The sequence below is a fragment of the Melanotaenia boesemani genome, chromosome 3 (genome assembly GCF_017639745.1).
Source record: "Melanotaenia boesemani isolate fMelBoe1 chromosome 3, fMelBoe1.pri, whole genome shotgun sequence".
Taxonomy (NCBI): Eukaryota; Metazoa; Chordata; class Actinopteri; order Atheriniformes; family Melanotaeniidae; genus Melanotaenia; species Melanotaenia boesemani.
In genome coordinates, this window is record NC_055684.1 from 40,810,206 (window position 1) to 40,838,002 (window position 27,797).

A 27,797-nucleotide genomic window follows, 5' to 3' on the forward strand; every position below is an offset into this window, starting at 1 on the left:
GAGGGTATTTATGACTACTGGATTGTTAGTGAATTTTGAGGCAGAAATGGGTAGACTAGAGGTGACCAAAGCTCTAAGGGAAGTGGAGATACAGGACGCAGCTTCTAAAAGGCACCAGTTCATATCAGGAGTGTAAAGCCAATGCATGACTTTGTAAATATTTGAGGCCCAGTAGTAATAACAAAAATTTGGTAGAGCTAGGCCACCACTGTTTTTAGGCCTCTGTAACAGTTCTAAGCGTATTCTAGGTTTCTTCTCATCCCACAAAAAAGAGGTGAAGGCCCTTGGGGATGTAGAGAGGAATACATTGAAATAGGTAGAGGAATTTGGGCAGCACAGTCATTTTGATACAATTAACCTTCCCTGCTGAGGATAGATTACATAATTTCCATTTCTTTAAGTCTAATTTAGTTTTGTCAAATAGTGGGCCAAAGTTTTTTTGGTTAAGTTGCTGCATATCTCTTGTAATGTTAATACCTAAGTATTTAAAGCCCTTTTTTGACATTACAAAAAGCAGATCACCATCTTGTATTTGAAGAGCCAGGGCACTAACAGGGTAATATTCACTCTTATTAATATTCAATTTGTATCCAGAAAAAGCTCCAAATTTTCTCAATGTATGGATTATAACGGGAGCATTTTAAACTGGGTCTGATACATACAGTAATAAATCGTCTGCATACAGAGATACTCTATGCCCCCCCCCCCCCCCCCCCCCCCCCCCCCCCTTGTGAATTCCACTGATTGATGGTAGTGTGTTGAGTGTGATAGATAAGGGCTCTATAGCTAAGGCAAACAGCAATAGACTTATTGGGCAGCCCTGACGAGTACCCCTAGACAGCTTAAAATATTTTGAGCGTTTTCCATTTGTTATGACAGAGGCCTGGGGTGCATTATACAAGAGTTTAATCCATGCAATGATGTTAGGGCCATAACTAAATTTATCCAAACATGCAAACAAATATTCCCATTCTATCTGTCAAATGCTTTCTCCGCATCAAGCGAGATAACCACCTCGGGTATCTCACCAGACGCGGGAGAGTAAATTACATTAAAAAGCCAACGGATGTTTATGAATGAATGGCGCCCTGGCATAAAGCCTGTCTGATCAGCAGAGATTATTTCAGTAATTTTTTTTTTCTAATGCACCACACGTCTGTCGATCGACATATTTTATTGTATTGTCTTTCAGCCCTAACATTAGCTTAGTATTTACATGGGAGGAGTCTGCAGCAGAGCGCTGCCAGTGGCGCTCGATTTACAACTGAAAACAGCACAAGAGTAAACTGAGGAGAAAATAATCGAAAAACAAAAAAAAAAAAGAAAACAATCAGATGAATTAATTTTTATGATCGCTGAAAACCTAGATCGTAATTGAGATTAAAATTTGATTAATCGCCCAGCCCTAGTGCAGTCACACATTAACTGCATCATCTATCGACCTGTTTCCTGGTAGGCAAACTGTGGGAGGTCTGTGATGTCACTGTGAACTCCCATCATCCCCGCATTCTGTTTAACACTCGCCTCTATTTTAAAGGTTTAGGAATCTGTCCATCTGGAAGCATCTCTGGAAACTTGTGATAGATTTCTTCTTTTTCGTTTCGGACGAAGTTGCTACTAACAGGGCCCTCATTCCACCTCCTTCCCTTGACCTATCTATTGTGAGTCCCCCTTCTGCATCCTTTGATCATTTTGAGGCCATTAACTTAACGTTTCTCGAGAAGCTGACTTATAGTATGAAGCCCTCTGGCTCTCCATATGTTATCCCTCCTCAATTTTTAAAGAGGTCTTTCCAACCTTAGGTCCTTTTATTCTCAGCATCACTAACAGCAACTTTTCTTCTAGTGTGGTTCCCAAAAGCTTTAAACATGCGGTTGTTCATCCCTTGTTAAAGAAATCTGGCCTCGATTCTTCTGTGTTGGCCAACTTCAGGCCTGTTTCTAAAGTTCCCTTTCTCTGTAAAATCCTAGTAAAGGTTATTTACAGTCAGCTGATGGCTTTCCTTGAAGCACCATATCCTGGAGATATTCCAGTCTGGCTTTAAAACCAGTCACAGCACTGAGTCTGCCTTCTTAAGAGATTTAATGATGTGTTCTTCGCAGCGGATGCTGGTGAAAGTGTTCTGCCCGTACTCTTAGACCTGACCGCTGCTTTGGACACTGTGGACCACCAGATCCTCATCTCGAGGTTGGAACAATGGGTGGGCATCACAGGATCTGCCCTCTAGTGGTTTAGGTCATACCTCTCGGAGCGGAGTTTCTGTAAGATTTGGGGGAGTTTAGTTCCTCCAGTGTCAACCTTCCCTGGGGGTGCCGCAGGGTTCTGTTCTGGGGCCTTTTTGTACCTTCTGCCTCTGGGTACAGTTTTCAGGAAGCAAAACATCTGTCTTCATTTGTATGCTGACGATTGTCAGGTTTATTTTCCCCTCAGGCGTACAGGTGCTCGTTCTGTTCGGCCTCCACTCGGCTGCCCCTCAGAGGTTAGGATCTGGAGGGCTGTGAACATTTTGAATTTCAATGTAAAGAAGACTGAAGTCATTTTCTTTAGGCCCAGCAGAACTTCTATGAAAAGCCTGTTATCACAGATTTAGGTGTTAAAATAGATGCCGATCTAAAACTGGTCAAACATGTAAAAGCAGTGATTAAATCCTGCTTTTTCCATCTCAGGTGTCTGTCTAAAATAAAACCTGCTTTATCTAAGTGTAATCTGGAAACTGTAATTCATGCTTTTATCACATCCCTTTTGGATTACTGCGACTCTTTTGGCAGGAGTTAGCCAGGCCTGGTTTTTACCAGATACAAAGAAACGAGAGCACATCGCTCCAGTTCTAGCAACCCTTCACTGGCTTCCTGTGCAACTGCATATTCATTTTAAAATGTATTTGTTTTTAAATATCTTAATTCCCATGCCCCTTCATATTTGTCTGACCTGCTGCAGTCTTATTTGCCGTCTCTCAGGACAGCAGATCAGACTCTGTTAGGAGTTCCAAGGCATCAAAGCAAACTTGGAGGTGATGGTGCTTCCTCTGTTTTGGGGCCAAAGCTATAAAATGAGCTTCCCCAGCACATCAGACAGGCTCCCTCTGTTGCTGTTTTTAAATCTTGTTTAAAAACACCTTTAACTCAGAGCGTGGCTGGGCCAGTCATGTTTTAGGTATTTATGGTGTTTTCTTTTGTTGGCTTTAGTTATTTTTTTGTTTTTTATTTTCTCTTTTGAGTGTCCCTGTGTTTGTTTTCCATTTTTATATATTTTTTTCATTTAGTGAATGTGGGGGCTGTCCCTGCATTCCCCTGTCTAGAGGTGCACATCAACATTGGCACAACCCTAACCCTCCTGAGATATTTACCTGCGTGACCCCTGGAAACCTGCTGTTCACTTTTTACCTTGTACTGTTCCTCATCGGATTTTACTTTCCTCATATCTAGGACTACTTTAGTCATGTCTAGAACTAATTTACTCATGTGTAGTACTATTTTACTCATGTCTAGGGCTATTTTATTCATTTAATCCCACTCAAACTTCTCCTTACTGTCTGTTAATGAGGCTACAGAAACACTCTGATCCTCTCTCGCCTCCTCTCTGGACAAACTCTGTCCTCTGGTGTCAAAACCAGCCAGACAAAACCCTCCCAGTCCATGGCTCACAGAGGTTCTAAGGGAGCACAGAGCCGGACTCAGGGCTGCAGAGAGAAAGTGGCGCAAATCAAAAGAACACACTGACTTGTCTGAGTAGCAGCAAAAACTTGAAACTTTCACATCCAGCCTAAAGGCTGCAAAGAAAACCTTTTATCAGAACAAGATCCACAATGCTCCCAACACACGACATGTTCATGGTGTTTAACTCTCTTCTATCTCCACCACCTGCTCAGCCTCCCACTGTGCTGACTGCAGAAATGTTTGCTTCCTACTTCACTGAAAAGGTCGCTACCATCAGTAACCAATTCACTGAGCCTGACCAACTCAGCCTTACCAAACCAGCTACTGGTGCCTCACTCTGTTCCTTCCGCTCTCTAAATGAGGACCAAGTCTCTAAACTTCTAGTCAAATCTAAACCCACGACCTGTCCTCTTGATCCTGTTCCCTCTGACATCCTGCAGAGCATTTTACCTACAATCAAACCTGCAGTAACCCACATTATCACCTCCTCTCTTAAATCCGGTGTCTTTCCCTCTGCCTTCAAGCAAGCTCAGGTTACCCCGCTGCTGAAGAAACCCACACTCAACCCAGCCCAGGTTGGAAAGTACCGGCCGGTCTCACTGCTTCCATTCATGTCTAAACTACTAGAGCGTGCCGTCTTCAGTCAGGTCTCACAGTTCCTCCAAGACAACAACCTGTTAGATCCATATCAGTCTGGCTATAGGCAAGGTCGCTCTACTGAAACTGCTCTCCTGTCAGTTACTGATTCCCTACGGGTTGCCAGATCCACTGGTCAATCCTCAGTCCTTATACTGCTGGACCTGTCTGCTGCCTTTGACACTGTCAACCATCATATACTGTTCTCCACACTCTCGGAGCTTGGCATCTCAGGATCTGTCCTCTCGTGGTTCATGTCCTACCTCACAGGAAGATCCTTCAAAGTATCTTGGCGAGGGGGCGTGTCCAGATCACATGGGCTGACAACAGGGGTGCCTCAGGGCTCGGTGCTTGGCCCTCTTCTCTTTTCTCTATACACCTCCTCACTCGGTGCATCATTAGCTCTCATGGTTTCTCCTACCACTGCTATGCAGATGACACTCAGCTTTTCCTTTCTTTCCCACCTGACGACACAACCGTCTCAATGTGAATATCAGCATGTTGTTGATATCTCCGCATGGATGAAGGATCGCCACCTTCAGCTAAATCTGTCCAAGACCGAGTTTGTCTTTCCAGCCAATCCTTCCTTACCGCCACAGATAAGTGTGCAGCTTGACTCCATCACGCTTGTGCCTACGTCTTCTACCAGGAATCTTGGTGTCATGGTAGACAACCAGCTGACCTTTAAGGACCATGTTGCCTCGGTTGCTCGATCTTGCCGATTTGCTCTCTACAACATCAGGAGGATCAGACCCTACCTGACTGAACACACGGCCCAGCTCCTGGTCCAGGCTCTGGTCATTTCACTCATTGACTACTGCAACTCCTTACTGGCTGGCCTGCCTGCATGCTCAGTTAAACCTCTGCAGATGATCCAGAACGCAGCAGCACGTCTGGTCTTCAACCAGCCCAAAAGAGCTCATGTCACTCCGCTGCTAATCGCTCTCCACTGGCTTCCAGTTGCAGCGAATCAGATTCAAAGCTCTGCATCTGGCTTACAAAACAATAACCCAAACAGCTCTGGTATACCTCCACTCCTTAATCCAGAGCTACACTCCCTCTCCACAGTTACGCTCTGCCAGTGAAAGACGCCTAGTGCTCCCACCACAAGGTGGCGCCACATCAGTAGCTAGACTCTTCTCCTCTGTTGTTCCCCGGCGGAGGAGCGATCTACCAAACTCCGTCCGATCTGCAGAGTCCTTTTCCACTTTTAAAAGCAAGTTAAAGACTCAGTTGTTTAAGGAGAATTTCCACACTTAGCTTAACTCTTCTACTCAGAATGAGTTAGAAAGATTTGTCCAGATCTTTGGCTCAACCAAGTACTGAAGAAGCTGCTGCACTTATGCCCAAGATGATGATGTTTAATCAAATCGTGATCTTGTAATTAAACAAAATGATTTACAAAAAAAAAATTTGCCCTCCCTCTAGCCCTACATGACAGCACCTGGTCCACCTGGACTCCAGCAGTCTGATGACCACTTAATGATGACGTCCATCTTGTTTGAATTCTTGCTTGTGTTGTTCTTTCTCGCAAATGTAAGTTGCTTTGGATAAGAGAGTCTGCTACATGACTGTAGAATAGAATAGAATAGAATAGTAGAATAGAATGTCTAGGACTATTTTACTCATGCCTAGGATTACATTACTTATGTCTAGGACTGCTTTACTTATTCCTAGATGAACTGGGCTGCTATCCTCTGTTTTCCACAAGTAATGTGGTTTTCTTTGAGGAGATGCCATTTCCATTTTCTACTGTGTTCCAGGTGAATCTACTCTGACAGAGTAACACGTTGATTCTGACCCTTCTGTGGAATCTCACATGTCTCAGCTTTATGTAGAGACCAGGATTATACCCTGGTAGTTGTGGACTAATACATTTACTTTGTGTATCTTATTTCAGACAGGATGCAGAAAAGTAGGATGAGGAGTTTAATTTGAGTCATAAAGGAAAAACTTGATTTTCTTGTCACATAGTGATGTAAAAGGCTGTTAAACATCTTAATTATTCCCTTGATTGAGATTTCTGAAGCTTTCACTTAGAAAGGTGGTGTTTTATCATCATAGATATTATGTATAAACAACGTCAAATTCCTGGAAAAACTACCACAGGCTTTAAATCTCGGGTGTAGACGTTTTAATGAAAATACATGGATGAAATTTCTCTTGCTGTAAACTGATGAAAGAACAGGACTCTCCCAGATCTTCTGGTCACCATTGGTTTGTTCCTGCTTCCAGGATCCCGTTCACGATCCAGCGCTTATGTGAACTTCTCACAGAACCGAAGAGGAACTACACGGGAACAGACAAGTTTCTTCGTGGTGTGGAGAAGGTAAGTTTTGAGCCACATGGCTGGTTGTCCCGTCTTTGTTCAATCCTACAGCGGTCCGTAACCACTGGGCCACTTTTATTCTCCTCTAGAACGTCATGGTGGTAAGCTGCGTCCATCCAACCTCAGAGTAAGTTTTGCATCCATGTTAAGCTGTTTGTAGAACATGTTTGTGGATATGAACACAGTATTTATGTTTTCTGAAAGGCTCAAATTAGTAACTTATCCCTTTGTCTTTTTTCTAAACAGGAAAAATGGATGTAGCGCAGGCAACAGAATGAATGGAGTGATGCTTCCAGGGAACATGTCGGCTTTTACAGAGAGGTTGAAGCATAGCATCACCTGATTTTTAAATGAAGGTGAGTTTAAACAAAATGCCTCGTCATTTCTCAGTTTTCCTGCCTCTGTTAGGAAGGCGAACGGTCCGGGAACTCCACGGCCTCTCAACAGACCAAAGTTGTCTCTGGCCAACTCGCTAGCAGCTAACGGTCTGCCTGACAGCACCGATAACAAAGACCTCAGCACAGACGCCAGGTACGACAGAATCCTCAAACCAAGACGTTTTCCTGTTGATCAGAGGTAGCAGCTGGAGTCTCTTCTGCTTGTCGTTTGTTTGCCAGCGAGGTTTCGCCTTCAGAAGGCTCCACCCTGAAGAACAAACACTCAGACGAAGAAGAGGACATGAAAGCTGAACACCAAGAAGTGAAGAGACTTAAATTCAGCAAGGAGGAGGATGAGGATACACTGAGGCCTTCACATAGCACCTGCCACTCTAAAGAAGCAGAAGCCATGGTCCAGGAGGAGGAGGAGGAAGAGGAGGAGAATGAAGGCTCCAGCATTGCTGCTGCCTCTGAAGACCAAGGTAGAGTTTGTCATGTACATTTGAGTGGACCACATGGATCAGCTGTTCAGGGTACACCATGAAAAGATAGTTGGTCGGTAATGAGCACAACATTAGTTATCCTGGTTTATTAAGCCTCAGTAAGCCCAGGACCAGTTCATGGGGTGTAACATCAGGTCTGTTATGTAAATATGTGGTATCCACAGAGTCTAGGATCTCAGCTAAAACTTCCTGTCTGTGTGGCTGTGTTGGGAGGGAAACAAAGAATTATGATTCAGTTTCCGTAGTAACGGATGGGGTTTAGACAGACATACTCACCAATACAATCCCCTTACTTTTGGTAGGACCGTTGAGTATTTCCGATGCTAGTACTGGCATCGGCCCATCCCCAGTTAACACAAGAAAGCAGGGAGATGCCCCCCACCCACCCCGTTTACCTGACAGCATCTCCACCGTAACACAAGTCTCTCAGACTCCAAACTATTAGTTTCATCAGCTGAAATTGACTAACCAGAAGCAAAAGGTCAAAATTCTGCTTCACCTCACGATGAATTCCGTCTGCCTCGGTCTGGCCTTCACAACTTCTATCCACCAGGCTGTTATTCTGTGGGTCTGCTCCATGTACAAACTGGCTGACCAGGCGGTTAGCCAGACGGGTGGAGTTTTCACTCCATTTTAAACTGTAGCATCAGCCGGTGAATCGGCCAGATGACCCGCTCAGATCCGACAGTGTGTTTGGTGCAAACGGCCGTTTAAGCCACGAGGGGAACAAGCAAGCCGGACCAGGTTTGCAGATAAACTTAAAATCTGTTCCAACACGACAAATGTCCTGCTGATGTGTGGCCTTCGTATAAGATCAGGAGATAACCGGGCTTCAGTACGATTCCTGAAACACTGCTGCTGCGATGGTTCTGTTCAGCTGCTGCAGGCAGCAAAATTACGTCCTTTATGTCCTTATTCAGACTTTATTAACTCTTTATATCTTTCATCATTCATTTTCTTCTGAAGGATCCGTGCTTCCTTTGTTCTGGTAACAGCTCTGCTTTGAGATGCTAATTTATGCAAACGTCACTCGTACATACACGTAGCTGCTTCCGGTCAGAAAGCTCAGCAGTGGGTCTGTCTTTATCGAGGAAATTAGACTGTTCAAATCGTTAAGGCAAGAAGGCATGTGAACAGGGAATGTGTTTTTACCGGCTTCCCGTGAAGAACCCCCAGCACAGAGCCTGGATTTGTGCAATCAGCCAGTAAAATTGCCCAGGAAGCGGTTTGGCAGTGCTGACCCTGCCGCCTGGTCAGGCCACTTTGACTTCTCCGGCCACATCTAAAGTGACATTGCTCGTACCAAAATCATCTTTTATTATTAATGAGCAGAGAAACCTCCAAACCTGAAGGACACTGGCTCTTGAGGACCAGGATTGAGGGTCCCTGATGTAAACCAGTGCAGCTGTGGATCCAGTAAACTTATTTCTGACCATTTACAGACGCAGTTTATCTCTGAATCCAGCGGTTCTGGGTCAGCGAGGGTCCAGTAAAATAGCTGCTCCACAACACGGTTTATTCATAAAAACTAGGTTCAGGTGGAAATCGCAGGATTTTTAGGGATTAAAGTTCACTAGATAAAGAACTGGTACATGGAGGTTGGTATAAAACACGTTTCATACCGTCAGGTGCTTTTCTGTTTTCTCTGGTTTGAAAAGCAGCACTTTTAGTAAATTTTCAGGTGAACTTTGTCACCTGTCCTGCCTGAAGTTACACAGTGTTGTTCCACAGACACCCTGTCATCACACATGGAGTTTTATAAACCGGTGTTCCCCAGTCCTGGTCCTCAGGACCCACTGCACTGCAGGTTTTAGAGGTTACCCTACTTAAAAACACACCTGGATGGCTCTTTAACAGGCTGCAGAGATGTTGATGAGAAAGTTCGTCAATCAGGCGTGTTGGAGTAGGAACATGTCTGAGGCATGCAGGGACTGAGAAACACTGGTGTAAAGTTCTAGAACTAAGTCTGGTCCTTGAGATATCCTGCAGCTTTTAGATGCATCCCTTCTCCAACGCAGCAGAATCAGGTGGCTCTGCAGAGGCTGGTGAGCAGACATTTATTCAGGTGTGTTGGAGACGTTAGAGGATAGTAGATCTCCAGGACCAGACTCGGTTACCTCTGGTCTAGAAAATTATGGAAACTGATTAAATTACACAGACGGTTCTCTCTGAATTATATGGGGTCAAACTAGCATCTTCATGTTCTTATTTTTATGGTAACTTTTCCAGTTAAACTTGTTCCAGTTTAGAAAAACCATCGCTTCAGTCAGAACTTTAGGACTCGACTCGTTTCCTTTGTGAAGTTCATGAGTTAAGCTCCTGTTTTTTCCTCTTCTGTTGGCCATGAGGTAGGAGCTGAATTTCTGGAGTTGACGTTTAGCTAGCCAGGTTGCCGTCTAATCTTCTCTGTTATGGAAACGTTCATGTCTTTCCTCCAGAACCGACCAGCAGCACGCAGGCCCAGATGTGCACCAGCTCGGGTCAGGAGGCGGAGCCAGCTGAGAGGGAAGTACCGTGTGGCTCGGAGGACGAGGGCAGCGACATGGATCAGACGGAGCAGCAGGCACCTGCCGGCGTCCTGCAGAGTCCCGAGACCTGCGGAGACGGGGACGATGGTGGCAGCGACCCGGTCAGCAGCAGCTGCAGTATACAGGAGGACAAGGAGCCGGCCGGGGCAGATGTGGCCGTCGCTCCCTCCAGCAGTGTGACTCAACCTCCTCCAGGGGGCGCTGTCTCAAACACTGGGACCACTGAGGAACCGATGGAGCAAGACTAGACTAAAGGCCACCCCTTCAGCCGCGTGTGAGCATAAACCAGCTTGTCCTTGAGTCCAGCCTTACCGTCACTGGGAATGAGGACAGAAGCACCTCATACACAAGACGAACACCTCATCCCACTTTTGGACACTCCCCCAAAATGGCTGCCTGGCGCTGATACGGGAAAACTTTTTTTTCTTTTACTGGAATATTTCATGGGTCTTCAGATTTTTTACATACCCCTGCATTCAGGGCCGTTTCTGCTGTTTGGAGGCTCTTGGTTGAATTTTTGTCATTTTTTTATTGGGCTGGTTTGCATACTGCGGTGGTCTGGATTCACCCGGTCCAACCTGGGCATGTGGTCTCTGTGCTACCAGAGGAGCCACACCCTCATTATTTCATGAAGAGCCTCTGCTTTCCTGACCGAGTTCTGGTCCAGCAATGACCTGGACCCGCCGTGTTCTACCTTACTTTGGTGTTTTATTTCTCTGTTCTGTTGAGACGGGAGGATTTAGTCTTAGACCACTTATTTACACTACCGGTCCCAGAACCAGACCACAACACGCTACCTTGTAGAGACATCCTCTGTAAAGCGATGTTTCCGATGCATAAAACCATAATTTCTGATGATTTGAAATCAGTCAGTACGTTTTGTTCTGTCTGCCAGTTGTAGTTCCTCAAACCAGCTGTTGGTACGAAGACGGCGTTCTTTGTATTATGACGTCACCACATTGTTTCCGAGCAACGGCCGGAGTTTCTGGTTCTACGCCCGTTTCCGCAGCTGTACTTTTTGATATTTAGAATTTTAAATTTCTGTAGATTTTTGTAGATTGTAATACGGTGTGTTCACTGCCTCTGTGGAAGCATATATAATTGTGTATAATCTGAATGCTTCTGTTTTCAGTGTGGTATTCAGAAACAGCAATAAATGTTAACATTTTTATGTGCGGTGGTCTTTGCATTTACTGTCTATGATATTTTTCTTTTTTTCTCTACTTTGTCCTGTCCAGCACGGTGGCGGCAGAATGATGGTCTGGCTGCTGTGTTGTGCCGAACACATTTGCTTTGCCAAGTGGAGCTTTATGGGTATGCTGCTCCTCCTGATAGCCGGATTTTATATTTATTTATTTTTTATCTTATTTATTTTGAATTATGGAATTTCTGTAATTTTGCTGGACCTGACCGGAGGGGACAGGAATAAAAGGAGTGTAATGGAGAGAAGTAGAAAAAAGGAAGAGGAGACACAGATCCAGTAGATCAGGAATACCTACAACTTGTAGATGCTTTCCTCCTCCAACACACCTGAATGAAATGGCTGAATTCCTGCACACGTCATCCAGCTCTGCAGAGGCCGGTAACAACTTTCACTTTGTTATTCGTTACATCTCCGAACCCGATCCATCAGGCTGTGTTATGAGCAGCAGGTTTTACAGCTTTCACCACCTCACTTAATAAATAATATAAAATAAATGCAAACAAAAAGCTGTCTAACCGAAACGGGTTGAAGTTTTACATCTTTAGTTTCCTAAGAAGACAAGCTGGGACAGAAAAGCCGATCACCGACAGTCACGTCATGAGTCAAGGAGCCACAGGAGAGGGAGGAGGACTTACGGGAGGGGGAGGAGCCACAGGAGAGGGAGGGGGACTTACAGGAGAGGGAGGAGGAGGAGCCACAGGAGAGGAAGGAGGAGACGTGACAGGAGAGGGAGGCAGAGGAGGACCCACAGGAGAGGGAGGAGGAGAAGTGACAGGAGAGGGAGGCAGAGGAGGAGGAGGACAGGAGAGGGAGAAGGAGGAGCCACAGGAGAGGGAGGAGGACTCACAGGAGAGGGAAGAGGAGGAGGAGGAGGACAGGAGAGGGAGGGGGAGAAGCAACAGGAGAGGGAGGGGTGAGAGTCGAGCAGGAGGCGCAGAGCAGCTGGAGCAACGTTTGCTGGATCCCAGACAGCTGACCTTCCACTTCCTTCCATTTCCAGACAATTCAAACTTTCTCAAAAACTCTCCATACAACACAAACACATAAATGAGGCAAGACTAACTAACCCTAACTAACCAGCCGTTAACAAAAGGTTTTCATCAGGTGATTAAAAACCTGCCAGTCCAGCAAAGGCACGAGCTACAATTAATTAATAAATTAGAGAATTCTTACTTAGTAAACACTTTTCATTGTTCCATTTTGAGCACAAGTCAAAATCATTGTTTCACATTCAGTTGTGTTTCACTAAATTTTAAGTCCAAAGCAGGTGAAACAACCTGAAGGACTGGCGACATAATGGAACGCCATATGGAACAGTCACGTGACACCCGCGTCTTGATTTGGATCATGGAACGTTTCGCGTCAAACGCTCCACGTCATTTTCACTGTGGACTGGAATACCGTCACTAACAGCAGGATCTGACCATACATGGATCCAGCAGGCGGTATGTTGTATGTTTGAATGCTTCAGCCGTAAGGCGGCTAAATGCCTCCCGACTGCAGTGGATCCAGACCTGATGTTCCCAGAGCCTCCCCCCACAAAGTCCAGAAGGACATGGTCGTCCAGGCGTCAGGGGTGGCGGCCCTCCGTGAGCCTCACCTTGAGCAAACTGGTGGGAAGTCTCCTTAAATTGGACACGGAGCTAGAGCCGCTGGAGTATCCAGAGTGGTCGCCATTCTGGGGGTCCAGACTGGCGATAAACCCAAAATCGCTTTGGTGGGACGTGTCTCCAGTGTCACCACCAGCTCCAGAGTCCACATCATGGGTGTCGCCACCGGCTCCAGGGTCCACGTCTCCAGTGTTGCCTCCAGCTCCAGTGCTTCAGCGTCTGACACCAGCACCCTGGTCCTGCCCAGCTCTTCAGTGTCCGACGCCTCCACCCAGGTCCATGTTGCTTTTGACTCCTGTCCCTGAAGGGGTTCCTGGTCGAGACGTTCCTTACCCGCTTCTGGTTCCTGGCACCGTGGAAGTCGCTCCTCCTCCGCCACCTGTAGTCTAGGAGGACATCGATCATAATGTGGATACTGAGCCCTCCAGAGAGTGTGTCTGCACAGCTGCTACTCCCAAGCCTGCTGTTTGCTCAGCTTCATTGCTGACCCCCTGAGCCAAGTCGGCCATCTCCTCGACCTTCTGGCCGGCCTCCTGACCAGAGCCTGTTGTCTGCTTGGCGTCCAGGCCGTCCCCCTGATCTGGTCTTGCTGTCTGCCCAGCCTTCTGGCCGACCTCAAGATCTATGTCTCCTTTCTGCGTGGCCCCCGGCCGTCCCCTTGACCTTTGTTGCCTGGGCTGTTTTGCTTGGGCTTGGTCTCTCCTCCAGGCCCCTCCGCCTGCCGCCTTGGACTTTATTTCTTGTGTTTGCTATTTTCTTAATTTCAGTGATTAGTTCTGGTTTTTGTCTTTAGTTATGTTTTTGCTTTATGGTTTCTGGTTTTGTTTCGGTCTTTAGTTTCCGTCATGCTGTGCTTTTTCTTCACCTCCTGCTATCAACGAAGACGGACGCTTCCCCCCCCTTCGAACTCCAAAATGGGCGTTGGGGAGCTGCTTGTCCTGGCGGAACGTTTGCGGCTGGATACGTGATGGATTCCTGGGGGGTGTGGAAGGGCATGTGTCTGTCCATTCTTTCTGTTGAGGATCCAGAGGACATCTATACATTTGGATTCTTGACTTCTAGGCCCAGTGTAGAGATGGCTTTTTTTTCTAGCCTCCTCCCGTTACTCTCCCTCATGTTGTCTTTTCCATCCAGCTGCTCGACGGCTGCTGCCTCAGTCTGCCTGAACCTGTTTGTTTATATGTTGTTGTTGTTTACTCTTTTTGTACTGGAAAAAATCTCATTGCACCTGTTGCAATGACAAATAAAGCTTTTCATTCATTTTCTGTCCCTGGCTCATTAGCTCACCTGCTTTGATTTTGATGCACTTCACCTGTCCTAAATTTGTTCCTCTGTGTACAAATACCCGATGGTTTCAGTTCTTCCCTGTCAGATCCTTTTAGTTTGTCCCTGTCGTGAGTTTAGGGAAATAAACCTTGTCACCTGCACTGCCTTGACTGCCCGCATACAGGTCCCCACCTTCACCGCCATTCATGAAATTAAAGTCTGTTCGTGCTGTCTCTAGTCGGTTATTTTTTTCACTTCACTTCTGGCTTTTTCTGTTAACAATAGTCCCAAGACCTCCATCATTCCCTCGTCCATGCTGGTTGTTGTGTTTTCCGGTTACTGTTTCTTCTTCTTCTTCTTTTTGTTAGATGAAGTTTGGTCATGGGAGATTTCTGGCTTGAGGACTAGACCGTAGATTAGTTGTGGGACAGCATCATTATATGTTCTGTGATTAAAACTGTTGCCTGGTTTTTTTCTCCTCGTGTGTGAGGTCTCGACCAGATGAAAAATCTTATCAGATTAAAAAAAACCTTATATGTGTACCAGGCATTAGTCATTGTACTTCTGCCTAATTTGGCTTTATCTAGAGGAGCTTCATCGTGCCCCATCCTCTCCTGTATTGAACTTTGAGTAAAATTAATCCTTTGATCAAACTCTTCAGTGAGTTTACTATGAAATTAAACTCGTTTTACTGGCTAAGCCCTGGATTTGGTGGTGATTTGACCTATGGTGGCTTCTGTGCTGCTGAATAGAGATATGTTTCATTTTGTTCTCCAGCACCTGCCTCAGGAGACCAGCAGCATCACACAAATCACCTAAATGGCCTCAAATTTCAGTAAAGGGACTTTGGTGTTAGACACACTCTGTGACACTGAACAGATTAACAGAAGCCAGATATCACGCTGAAGTGCAACAGTTGTTTTGTGCAGATTTAACACTTTAAATGGCTGTAAAAGGATTGAAAGTTCACAGATGGAGCAGCAGCCATGTCACACATCCTCCACACGTCCTATAGAGGGTGCTGTTTTGTTTAGTTGTTACCACTGTGTGACAGTGAGTGTTGGAATCTCCTGAGTTTTTCTCTTGCTCTCTCGATATCCGTAGCCCGGTCCCGTCGCTTAGTGGATCCACGAGTCTCCCAGGAGTTCTCTTTGAGGGTTTTGCGGGATGTTGTTGTTATGTCAGTCTGGGATAAGTTGACAGATGTGTCAGGGGCAACACATTTAGCCATCAGAATCCCCCTCCTCAGCATGTCGGCCCTCGCCTCCTTGGCGGTGTTGTATGTTGTGGGTCCTCCTTCGTAAAAAACACAAAGTTTTGCGGGTGGTGGTGTGTGAAAACAGAGTCCCTTTTCTTTTAGTACCTTCCTCAGAGGAGCGTATTCCTTACAATTGTTTAATATTTTCCACTGGGTAGTCATGGTCAAAATAAATTTTTCTGCCTTTGAGATGTATTTCTTTCTTTTTCCATGCAGCGTTTAGGACTTGTTCTTTAGTTTTGTAAACGAGGAAGCAGGCAATCATAGATCTCGGGGCGGCCTGACCCCGGCAGTCTCTTACTGGAGGAAGACCCCCAGTAAGAGGAAGACCCCCAGTCAGAGGAAGGCACCCAGCTAGAAGAAGACCCCCATCCAGAGGACGGCACCCAGCCAGAGAAAGACCCCCAGTCAGAGGAAGGCACCCAGCTAGAGGAAGACCCCCAGTCAGAGGAAAGCACCCAGCTAGAAGAAGACCCGCAGTCAGAGGAAAACCCCCATCCAGAGGAAGACCCCCAGCCAGAGGAAGGCCCCCAGCTAGAAGAAGACCCCCATCCAGAGGAAGGCACCTAGTCAGAGAAAGACCCCCAGTCAGAGGAAGGCCCCCAGCTAGAAGAAGACCCCAGCCAGAAGAAGACCCCCAGTCAGAGAAAGACCCCCAGCCAGAGGAAGGCACCCAGCTAGAAGAAGACCCCCAGTCAGAGGAAGGCACCCAGCCAGAGAAAGACTCCAGTCAGAGGAAGGCCCCCAGGTAGAAGACTCCCAGTCAGAGGAAGGCACCCAGCTAGAAGAAGACCCCCATCCAGAGGAAGACCTCCAGTCAGAGGAAGGCACCCAGCTAGAAGAAGACCCCCAGTCAGAGGAAGGCCCCCAGCCAGAGAAAGACCCCCAGTCAGAGGAAGGCCCCCAGGTAGAAGACCCCCAGTCAGAGGAAGGCTCCCAGCTAGAAGAAGACCCCAGTCAGAGGAAGGCCCCAGCCAGAGAAAGACCCCCAGTCAGAGAAAGACCCCCAGTCAGAGGAAGGCCCCCAGGTAGAATACCCCCAGTCAGAGGAAGGCTCCCAGCTAGAAGAAGACCCCCATCCAGAGGAAGACTCCCAGTCAGAGGAAGACCCCCATCCAGAGGAAGACCCCCAGTCAGAGGAAGGCACCCAACTAGAAGAAGACCCCCATCCAGAGGAAGACCCCCAGTCAGAGGAGGGCCCCTAGTCAGAGAAAGACCCCCAGTCAGAGGAAGGCCCCCAGCTAGAAGAAGACCCCAGCCAGAAGAAGATCCCCAGTCAGAGGAAGACCCCGAGTCAGAGGATGGCCCCCAGCTAGAAGAAGACCCCCATCCAGAGGAAGACCTCCAGTCAGAGGAAGGCACCCAGCTAGAAGAAGACCCCCAGTCAGAGGAAGGCCCCCAGCCAGAGAAAGACCCCCAGTCAGAGGAAGGCCCCCAGGTAGAAGACCCCCAGTCAGAGGAAGGCTCCCAGCTAGAAGAAGACCCCAGTCAGAGGAAGGCCCCAGCCAGAGAAAGACCCCCAGTCAGAGAAAGACCCCCAGTCAGAGGAAGACCCCCAGTCAGAGGAAGGCCCCCAGGTAGAAGACCCCCAGTCAGAGGAAGGCTCCCAGCTAGAAGAAGACCCCCATCCAGAGGAAGACTCCCAGTCAGAGGAAGACCCCCATCCAGAGGAAGACCCCCAGTCAGAGGAAGGCACCCAACTAGAAGAAGACCCCCATCCAGAGGAAGACCCCCAGTCAGAGGAGGGCCCCTAGTCAGAGAAAGACCCCCAGTCAGAGGAAGGCCCCCAGCTAGAAGAAGACCCCAGCCAGAAGAAGATCCCCAGTCAGAGGAAGACCCCCAGTCAGAGGATGGCCCCCAGCTAGAAGAAGACCCCCATCCAGAGGAAGACCTCCAGTCAGAGGAAGGCACCCAGCTAGAAGAAGACCCCCAGTCAGAGGAAGGCCCCCAGCCAGAGAAAGACCCCCAGTCAGAGGAAGGCCCCCAGGTAGAAGAAGACCCCCAGTCAGAGGAAGGCACCCAGCTAGAAGAAGACTCCCAGTCAGAGGAAGACCCCCATCCAGAGGAAGACCTCCAGTCAGAGGAAGGCACCCAACTAGAAGAAGACCCCCATCCAGAGGAAGACCCCCAGTCAGAGGAAGGCCCCTAGTCAGAGAAAGACCCCCAGTCAGAGGAAGGCCCCCAGCTAGAAGAAGACCCCCAGCCAGAGGAAGACCCCCAGTCAGAGGATGGCACCCAGCTAGAAGAAGACCCCAGCCAGAGGAAGACCCCCAGTCAGAGAAAGACCCCCAGCCAGAGTTAGGCCCCCAGTCAGAAGAAGACACCCAGCTAGAAGAAGACCCCAGTCAGAGGAAGACCCCCAGCTAGAAGAAGACTCCCAGCCAGAGAAAGACCCCCAAGTAGAAGAAGATCCCCAGTCAGAGGAAGATCCCCAGTCAGAGGAAGACCCCCAGCTAGAAGAAGACCCCAAGCAAGAGGAAGACACCCTGTCAGAGAAAGACGCTCAGTTAGAAAATGACCCCCAGCCAGAGGCATAGGCCCCAGTAGGCCCAGACAGAGATTTTTGACCATTTCCCAACATTAGAACAACAGATTTCCCTTTTTTCCTCAATATCTTTAATGACTGACAAACAACAATTCAAAGCTCATCATATATAAAACAATAATTTATAACTTCTTTCATTTCACAAGACTTAAATTGTGTGGTTAGTTAATGATATTTTCGGCTGTTATTTTATTTATTCTGTCCAATAAATGAAATCCTACAAAAGCAAAAGTAGCTACACGAGTGCTTAAACAGAAGAAACATCTTTAAATGTACGTACATATAGGACAATTACTTTATGATGTCCTCTACATCATTTACCAGATGGTACATCGCTGGTGGCATATAACTTTGGGAAATCAGCACCATTTGAATAAATTTAAAATTAAAAAACAAAAAAAAGTGGATTTCTTACAAAAATTTGATCTTTTGAAAGTCCTTTTGAAAAGGTTTTGGTTTTCCACCTTTCAGTAAAAATAGTATTGTTTATGTAAAAGTTTTATATGTAACAATAAAACACTGATAAGACACACACACACACATATGTGTGTGTGTGTGTGTAGTGGTAAGAATAAAATAACACAAATGGCATAAATGCTGCCTGTTTAAAGTATGGCACACTTTCAAAACCTTCCAAAAAGTCATATATTTTGTAATTTTTTATCTGAAAATATCCAAAAGAGCAAGCATAGAAAAGGTTATTAAAAAAGGTTTTAAAATCATTGTCAAACAGTAGCCGAGCCCCATTCAGTCCAGTCCAACCATCTCTACACCACAGTGGTGGAAGGTGTTGGTCCAGAAAAAGCTTTCCTTACTTTCTATTTACACATTGTAGGAGGCAGGAATTTCTACTCTCAGCTGGGTCTGGTCTCTGTCCAGTCCAGTACTCTGCAGTCTGTCCTTTGACTGCTTGGAGGACTACTTAGACTGTGGTCACTGACAGGAGCGAGTTGTAAACTCTTGTGCCATCTGGCGACTTGGTACCATGGGTCAGAAGTTCCTGGATGGTCATCCAGTTGTCAAATATTTTCTTGTTCCTCTTTTTCATCATTTTTTTGTGGCTGAGTTCGATGATGTTGGGCTCTTTTCTGTCCTCCGCGCCCGTTGGCTCTTTCTGGCAATCTTCTCTGCTTTGCTTCATGAACTCGCGGCGCTGCCTCTGCTCCTTGGCACGGACTGCATGCTGCTTCCTCTCCTCCTTGCTCCAGTAGCGGCCCATCTTGAGCTCGCTCAGGGCATCATCGTCTGTGGTCATGCCGCTGCGCTCCTCGTGAATTCGAAGGGCGCGCTCCCTCAGCAACTTGTCCCGAACGGGCCGCTTTGTGATGTATCGTGTGCCATCACTGCGGATCTTCACCTTCCACTCCATCTTGGGCTCCAGGCCACCGGAGCTGATGGGGTCCCGGCACATGCTGACCAGGCTCATCTGACTTTGGGCATATTCCACGGCAGATTTCTGCTGGATGAGCTGCATGTAGCTCTGGTAGTGCTGGGCGTGGGCAGGGATGTGAGCATGCTTGTATGGCGAATGGGAGTGGGAAAAACTACGTCCACTCTTACTGGACTCTCCCAACTTCCTTTCCTTGATCTCACCATCTTGATCCTTGGATGGGCCTCTGCTCCAGCTGGGACTGCAAGCCTCCTGGACAGGGGACAGTAGAGGCTTGAGCATCCTGCCATTGGATGGTCCGGCTGAGCCCTGGTTCTTTGCTCCTCTATGAAGCGAGTTATCTGGAGACAGTTCTAGAGTCAGAGGGGTGCTGCGGCAGCTCTCTCCGGTATTGTACGCACTGGAGCTGTCCTTGTCTGACTTCTCAGGCAGCTCTGTGATGTCTGACAGCTCATGGCGGCGAGCATCTATGCTAGTGTTGTAGTTGCGGAAGCCACTGTTATGGAGCATCCACGACTCTCTGCACTGCTCCCTCAGCTGCTGCAACTTGTGAGCACGGACGATATTCAGGCACTCCATCTCAATGCTGCGCAGTTCCTCATTGAGGAGCTCCAGCTCCTTATCCACGCCCTCCTGGTCCTGGACCCCCACTCCGGCACCCTGGCTGTAGAGGCCCTGGGCTCCACTGTTCCTCATCTGACACTTGAGCTCCAGAAGCTCTCGGAAACGCTCACACTCATCAGCCGGGATGCCCAGAAAGTCTGTGTCGGTGTAGTCCGCAGTAATGACCGATTCGCCATTGAAGGGCAGGTCGGTGCTGCCAAGCGTGTCCTGGCTGTAGTTCAGCTTTCTGCAGCTGCCCAGCGTGTTGAAGGCTGTGGTCGCTTGGTCGTCACAGAGGTTTTCTTGCTCAGAGCTCTCATCGTTTCTGGTGCTCTCATCCGTGCGACCAACGCCGCTGTCCTTCTCGTGGTGGTTGGAGAGCAGAGTAGCTGTGTCTGTGGTTCCTCCATCTTCCTCAAGCTTGTTCTGCAAAACAGGCAGCACAATGGCAGAGCTTTGATGGCGAGTAAAGCATGTTAACAAGGCATTCTGAAGATAATTAATCAAGTCAATAAAAATCTATAAGTCGATTAAGCTTGTTAAATACACTGAATGACAGATGCTGTAAAGAACAAAGTTAGTTTTGGCTGTGATGGGGTGGGGATTGGTGCAGGGGTGGAGCTGCAGCTAGATTGAGGGTTGGCCTCCTTTGCTTTACACAGTGGGAAAGCGGACATGGGGTTCGGCTTTTAACCGGAGGAGCACAGGTACTTTCTCTTGGCTAACTTTCCCTTAGCATGCCCTGCTCAGAAATGAGCTGCATGTCAGAGGATTGCACTCACAGACTGTGCTGCAGCTCACTCTTAAAGGGTCCATTCTGTTCTTTTAACACAGTGCTGTAAACCGGTGATTTGCAACCATGGGCCCGTGGCCCATGCTTGGGTCTCAAGCATCACCTAGAGGGCCAAAAAATAAATGTTCAGTGATTGGGCAAGTTATCAACTAAAGACAAGAGAGATATTGCCATTATCCAAGAGAAGTTTAGTTGCAGTACTGGTTCCCACCACTTGGAGGGGTTAATGAATCAGTCAGTTGTTTAACAAACTGTGGCTGTAGCTGTGGCTACACGTAGCTTAGCATCACCAGGTATGAGTGAGGAGTGGATGAATGATGGATGCACTATGTAAAGCTCTTTGGGTGCCTTGAAAAGCACTATATAAATCTAATCCATTATTATCTAATCCATTATTATTATTATTTTATTACGTGCGTGTACCTCCTGCAGCATGCTGTGAACGTGTGCATGTGCACGTACCTGCTGCAGCATGCTGGCAGTGAACTGCATGGCCTCATGGTGCTGTTGCTCCAGCATGTCCATGTGGAGCTCATCCAAGAAATGGTTCCTGTCGTCATCCATCCAGCCCTCGTCCAGCTGAGACATGGAGGACAAGAAAGAAGAGACACCTCATTAGATGCAGGTTTTCAAGCTTTCTCTCACCAAAAAATAAATGGATAAATAAAAACTGCAAAAATGGGCTGTGAGGGGAACTTACGTCTGTTATTCTAAACACATTGCACCGTTAAGGACATGAAATATGGGGTTCCAAACACACCAAATGAATGTTTTAGTGCAGCATGACTTGTTGCTATTCACCTTCACCAACTGTGCTGACATGCTAATTACCTGGATCTCCGGTCTGGCCACCAGCAGAGAGATATTCTGCTTGTTCTCACTGGTCAACAGAGCCACAGCCTCCTCTCGATTTTGGATCTCAATGCCATTTATCTGAAACGACAGGTATATTTAGAAGCTGAGTCTTAATTTATACTAAGATCCCAAAAAACAACATATTAGCTCATTAAGATCTTACCTGTATGATTTTGTCACCTTCTCTGATTCTGCCGTCCTTTGCAGCGATGCTGTTTGGATCAATCTAAAGGAAACAGAAACGTTATGTATCTGAGAGCCAGGGTGAACATGCCTGTGGGAAAGCAACGCTCACCTCACTGATGTAGATCCCAGCTTCATCCTCATCATCAGTTCTATAACAGATGGTTAAGCCGAGCTTGTCTTGGATGTTGGCTCGGTACAGATCAACTTCCTGGTGAGGCAAAAATTAAACCTAAAGTTAATATTTTTGTCCAAGACTAAGCAGAATTAGTTTGTGTTTGTTCAGACTGAATGAACGGACAATGAAACAGGATCAGAGAGCAACAACAATGCATGAGTCATTGTGACGAGTCTTCCAGCTGAATGCAGCGAAGCCATCATGATGCAGCGGGCTGAGGACAGGTAGGACACCTGTACTCTCACAGATACAGATGAAGATATGAGCCACGCTGGTCACCGAGTCCTGATCGGTTCAACTCCCTAAAACTTTGTGATAATCAGCAGGACATGCACATGTCAGCAGGAAGGTTGTACTTACCAAAGTAGATTAAATATACGTCTACACAAACATCTGCATGTACACCTACATATACACACACCTGTGCACACCTATACATACATATGACTCAAGATTCAAGATTCCAAGTGTTTACTGTCATTTGCCAAGGAAGGAAACAAGTTTCCCTGAGCAATGAAATTCTTACGTTGCTGTCCGCACCGAGTCCCTTAAAAGATTATAAAATAGAAAAAATAAAAAGGATTGAGTATCTGTATCGACACTGTCAGCCGACTGTTGTCACAGTCCACTTCCTCATCAATGTTCTCCTCAGAATTTGGTGGAAACGCTGCTTCAGCCGTCTGTCTGCTTTCTGTTACATCTGAACATTCTTCCTTCAGGCATGCAGACAACATAGGAGTGGGGCTGATCGTTTTTTTTCACAACCACCCCTGGTTTCCATATATTTCCTGACCTCATCCTCACATTTTCTCCAGTGTGCAGCTCAGGCAGCAGTTTTGCACGACGATCATAGTAGCTTTCTTGTTTCTCCTGCTTTTCCTTCTTTTGTCTGTGCACACTGAGTGCACTCTCTGGGGTGAGCAAAGAGGTGGAAACTGGTAGTTTTGTCTTTAGCCTACGTTCCATCAGGATCTACGCAAGCGACAGACCCATGCACGCAAAACGGTTTGCACAGCTCTTTCTGCCTGTCCATTAGACTGAGCATGACCTGGGCTTGATGTGACATGACTGAACTCCCAGCTTGCGGCAAAACATCTGAAGTCCTCACTGGCATATTGTGGACCATTGTCAGAAAAGACCACGTCAGGGATGCCATGTCTAGAGAAGATGGATTTCATGGCTGTTATCACTCCTTTACTGGTTGTATCGCTCAGCCTCATTATCTCTGGGTATTTGGAGAAGTAGTCAACACAGAGCAGAAACTCTGAACCATTGCTATGAAATAGATCAGTACCAACCTTCTCCCATAGTCTGTGTGGTAACAGGTGTGATATCAATGGCTCCTTTTGATGGTTGCTCCTGTTCTCATTGCAGAGTGCACACTGAGCACCACTTCTTCAATCTGTGTGGACATGCCAGGCCAATACAGCTCATCCCTGACCCTCTCCTCCTAAGTGTGACTCGTGTATTGTATCCAGCATCTTAGCTGCAGTGGTACGAGTTTCTCCACCTTGAACAGCAGTCCTGAGACAAAACTGATTTCCTCTCTGAATGTCCAGAAGGGTTGTGTGCTCTTTGGCACAGCAGACCTGTCTCTAGGCCATCTGGTCAGTGTTAGGTCTTTTAATTCCTGAAGAACCATATCTTGTGCAGTTGCATCTTTGAACATTTTCAACTTTTCTTCTGAAATAGGCAGCTGCGGTATGATCCAGTTTACCTGTAGTTCTTGCTCCATAAGATCCTCTTTATGCTCATTACGATAAGCACGGTTCAGTGCATCCGCAACGTGAAGCTCCTTCCTGGTTTGTTGGTTACCCTCACATTGTATTTTTGTAGATGCAGCAGCATCCTTTGCAGTCTCATAGGTGCTTGATGCAATGGTTTCTTTAATATGCTCTCCAGTGGTTTGTGGTCACTCTCTACCTGTATTTCCCTGCCATATAGGTACTGGTGAAATTTCTCAGATCCATTCACAATGGCCAGGAGCTCCTTTGCTGTTTGAGCATATCAGTGTTGACAGTCTGTGAGCACCCTTGATCCAAATGCCATGGGTTGCCCATCTTGGAGTATCACAGCTCTGATGCCCTCAGAGCTGGCATTTACGGAGAGCGTCACCACCTTGTTGACATCATAATATTTCAGCGTGGGGGATCCTGTTATGACCTTCTTTAGCAGGTACACGCTTTGCTGCTGAGGCTCCTCTCAGTACCATTTGGCTTCTCCCTGCAGCAGCTTACAAAGCGGAGCAGAGAGCTCAGAGGTGTTGGGGATGAATTTTGATTGATACTGGACCATTCCCATGAACCACATCAATGCTTGTTTGTGAACAGGTGGCAGCAGTTGAGTAATGGCTCGAATCTTTTCCTCATCAGGCTGCAGTCTGTCTGCACTGAGTGTGTGACCAATGCACTTGACTTTCGTCTTTCTGAACTTGCACTTGTTTTAAGTTGGATCTCACATCTTCATTAGCTTTTGTAGCCTCTGATCACATTGTTCTAGTGAGTCTCCCCAGACCAACAGATCATTAATAATGTTTATGACACCATCCAACCCTTCAATCATCTGGGCCACTGCTCTCTGGAACACTTCACTGGCAGGTGGGATACTAAAGACAAGGTGCTTGAAGTGGTATCTGCTAATGGGTATGTTAACTCTTTGTCCAATTTTATTTGATACAACCCTTGGTTTTTGTCCAACACAGAGAAATACTGTGCATTAGGCATGCGTGAACACCTTAGGGTGTTAGGGTAAAGTTTTATGGTGCGCTCACCTGGCAAACATCCAAGTCTTGTGAAGAGATGTCTATAATTTTTAACATGTCTTCTGTTTTTGTCATGCTATACAACCGTTTCACTATTTTTAACTTTGTGCTTGACTCTCTTCCTAGAATAGCTGGAGCATCTTTATTTATTATTTCAAAGTCAGTCTGGTGTTTTTGACCTTTGTACTGGCACACGTTTGCCCAGTGATTCCATCTTGTGACCAGAATATGCCACTAACTTGCAGTGTGATGTGCAGCTTGCAGCTCTTCACACTTCTTGCACGTTTGTCCATAGGCTGGGCACCTTCTCTGTTCATGCTTGTATCCACATCTGTCACAGTTAACTTTCTTTTCAGAGGATTTCGGGCTTTCTTTGGTGCTACTCCATTTTTTGTTTGTTTTTGCTGTGATGACATTTTTAAAATTAGCCTCCTGTAAGGCTTTTATCTGTGTGGATGTCAGTTCACTGGCATGGAACAACTCTACTGCTTCATCCAGTGTGGGGTCTGCCTCTCTGAGCAGTCTGGCTCTTATTCAATCATCACATATTCCACAGACAATTCTGTTTCTTATTAGTGAGTCGCACAGGTCACCAACCTCAATCTTTTGCCTTATTTTTTAGGTCTGTTACATAGGCATCTATCATTTCCGACAGGCCTTGTGCACGGGTGAAGAACAGGTGTTGGATATACAGCAGATTTTTTTTTTCTGGGTTCATAGTAATCTTTGAACTTCTGTTTTAATGGAGCTATTTTGTTCCTCTGGTCGTTGGTAAAGACAAATGTGTTACTCACTTTAATGGCTTACTCCTCCACAACATGTAGAAAAGTTGAAAAGTTTTCAGCCACACTGCTAGCTATGGCGAACAGTTCGTAGAGCTGCAGCCATGTTCTCTAATTTTCGGCAAGGTTCACTTGTAGGATTAAGTTTGGCGGTGGTTCGAAGTGCACCATTCTTGCCTTCTCTGTCCAAGTTTCACTTCTGACACGATTTAATGTTTGGTTTCATACCAATAACTTGACAGGAGGACCGTGTTTCCAGTAACAGCAAGTCAATAATTCATTTTTACTCTCTGGCCACACCGAAGGTACCGTGTCTTCTGGTCAGCCTTCACAATAAAACAGCAATACACTACAGATGCCCTACAGAGAATGCAGCAGAGTCCTGGTGATGCTGGACCAGTCTTCACCGCTCTCTGCCTGCGTTTGCTGCCGTACCACGCGGTGATGCAGCTGGTCAGGATGGACTTAATCACGCAGCTAGAGACATTTCTGAGGATCTTTGGTGACATGCTGGTGACGTCCTCGCTGATGTGGACCCCCAGATATTTAAAACTGCTCACCCTCTCCACTTCCAGCCCGCGGATAAGCAGTGGCTGGTGAGGGTTCCTCTCCTTCCTCATGTCCACTATCATCTCCTTGGTCTTGTCCATGTTGAGAGTGAGGTTGTTCTCACACCATGTCACCAGAGAGGCTGCCTCCCTCCTGTAGGCTGCCTCATCCCCGCCAGCGATGCGTCCTATCACAGCGGTGGTGTCCGCAAACTTCAGGATGGTGTTTTCCTTGTGGGAGGCCACACAGTCATGGATGAACAGAGTGTAGGGCATGGGACTGAGGACACACCCCTGTGGTGTGCCAGTGTTAGTAATGATGCTGGCTGAAGTCTTGTTCCCGATCCTGATAGACTGAGGCCTGCCAGTCAGAAAGTCCTGGAGCCAGTCCCAGAGGATGGAGTGTAGTCCCAGGGAAAACAGTTTGTGGGTGAGCTGTTGGGGGAAGACCATATTGAAAGCTGAGCTGTAGTCAATAAAGAGCATCCTGATGTAGGAGTCTTTATCCTCCAGGTGTGAGAGGGAGATGTGCAGGGCTGCAGCAGTAGGTGGACCTGTTGGACCGGTAGGCATGCTGCAGGGGGTCCAGTGTGTCTGGTAAGCAGCTCTGAATGTGGGCCAGCACCACTCGCTCAAAGCACTTCATGATGACTGGCCCGCTGCACTGCTGGTGGCGCGCAGTAGTGTAGCAGCTTCTCGACCTCCTGGGTGAGGCTCCCCGCTAGTACACTTTTGGTTGGTCCTGAGGCTAACCTTATTAATATTACTTATGTTAATATGCATATAAAATACAGCTGAACCGAACTTATAAAGATAAGGGATGGTTTGGCCATGAGCACAACATTATGAACCAAGGCCCTGCTGGTGAGACTGCAGATTCAGAGGATCCAGAAAAGTCGCAGGGTCACCTGTCAGATGGAAGGCAAGAGGTAGTGGTGTGCACGGAGGCAGAAGAGGGGAAAACGGGGCGGACTGTTAACCAGGCTAAAGGCTAATGCCGGGGGACCACTGATCCTGTCTTTGTTCCTGTCCAATGTCCGCTCCCTGGACAATAAGCTGGATCTACTCAGACTTAGGTTCGTGGCTTACCGTGAAATGAGGAACTGCACGGCGCTTTGTCTAACAGAGACCTGGCTGAATGACAAAATGCCGGACCTGGCCTTTCAGATGGATGGTTGGCTTCTCTTCCAGGCGGATCACAACCAACAGTCGGGGACAACCCGTGGGGGCGGATTATGCGTCTACGTGAATAAAGGTTTGATGCACAAACTGTACTCTGGTAAACAACCACTGCTCAGAGGCGATAGAGGATATTACTGTTGAATGCCAGCCCCACTATCTGCCTTGGGAGTTTACGGTGGTGTTTGTTATGGTTGTTTATATCCCACCAAGTGCTAAGGCTAATAAAGCACTAAAGGAGCTTCATAATAACATCAGCTCGCTCCAACATAAACACCCGGAGGCGTTTTATGTGGTTGTGTGGGACTTCAATCATGTAAACCTGACGGACACCTTACCTAAGTTCTACCAGCAGGTCACCATTCCGACACGGGGGAATAACACGCTGGACCGTGTTTATACCAACAAACTGGACGCATACAGATCTGCCCCCCACCCCAACCTGGGCTTCTCTGACCATATTTCTGTCATGTTGGTCCCTGCCTACCGTCCTCCACTCAAACGTCACATACTGAGACAGAGGACCATCACGGTGTGGCCCAGTGATGCTGTCCTCACATTTCAGGACTGCTTTCAACGAGCGAACTGGCAGATCTTTAGGGAGGCTGCGGTC

The 27,797-nt window shown here is 47.1% G+C and overlaps 3 protein-coding genes across 8 annotated transcripts in view; 2 read left to right on the forward strand and 1 right to left on the reverse strand.

Moving 5' to 3' along the window:
- Nucleotides 1-11,200, forward strand: part of ppp4r2b (protein phosphatase 4, regulatory subunit 2b) — a 33,296-nt gene extending 22,096 nt beyond the window's left edge. The window contains exons 4-9 of the mRNA XM_041980668.1: nt 6,528-6,621; nt 6,711-6,748; nt 6,868-6,942; nt 7,030-7,152; nt 7,239-7,480; nt 9,940-11,200. Of these exons, the coding sequence (XP_041836602.1) occupies nt 6,528-6,621; nt 6,711-6,748; nt 6,868-6,942; nt 7,030-7,152; nt 7,239-7,480; nt 9,940-10,277 (910 nt within the window). The 3' untranslated portion in view covers nt 10,278-11,200. The remainder of the gene's footprint in view (nt 1-6,527; nt 6,622-6,710; nt 6,749-6,867; nt 6,943-7,029; nt 7,153-7,238; nt 7,481-9,939) is intronic.
- A 1,519-nt stretch (nt 11,201-12,719) lies between these two features.
- On the forward strand, nt 12,720-17,516 carry LOC121636994 (early nodulin-75-like). The gene is made up of 4 exons (XM_041980857.1): nt 12,720-12,853; nt 12,968-13,118; nt 15,704-15,929; nt 16,027-17,516. Exons 1-4 carry the CDS (start codon nt 12,720-12,722, stop codon nt 17,514-17,516), a joined length of 2,001 nt encoding a protein of 666 aa, XP_041836791.1.
- A 448-nt stretch (nt 17,517-17,964) lies between these two features.
- The window catches only part of pdzrn3b (PDZ domain containing RING finger 3b), a 170,071-nt gene continuing 160,238 nt past the window's right edge, over nt 17,965-27,797 (reverse strand). For all 6 annotated transcript variants that reach the window (XM_041980559.1, XM_041980558.1, XM_041980562.1 and 3 more), the window contains 5 exons: nt 21,849-21,947; nt 21,717-21,779; nt 21,530-21,631; nt 21,161-21,277; nt 17,965-20,331 (listed from right to left, as the gene is read on the reverse strand). In XM_041980559.1, the coding sequence (XP_041836493.1) occupies nt 18,835-20,331; nt 21,161-21,277; nt 21,530-21,631; nt 21,717-21,779; nt 21,849-21,947 (1,878 nt within the window). In that variant the 3' untranslated portion in view covers nt 17,965-18,834. The remainder of the gene's footprint in view (nt 20,332-21,160; nt 21,278-21,529; nt 21,632-21,716; nt 21,780-21,848; nt 21,948-27,797) is intronic.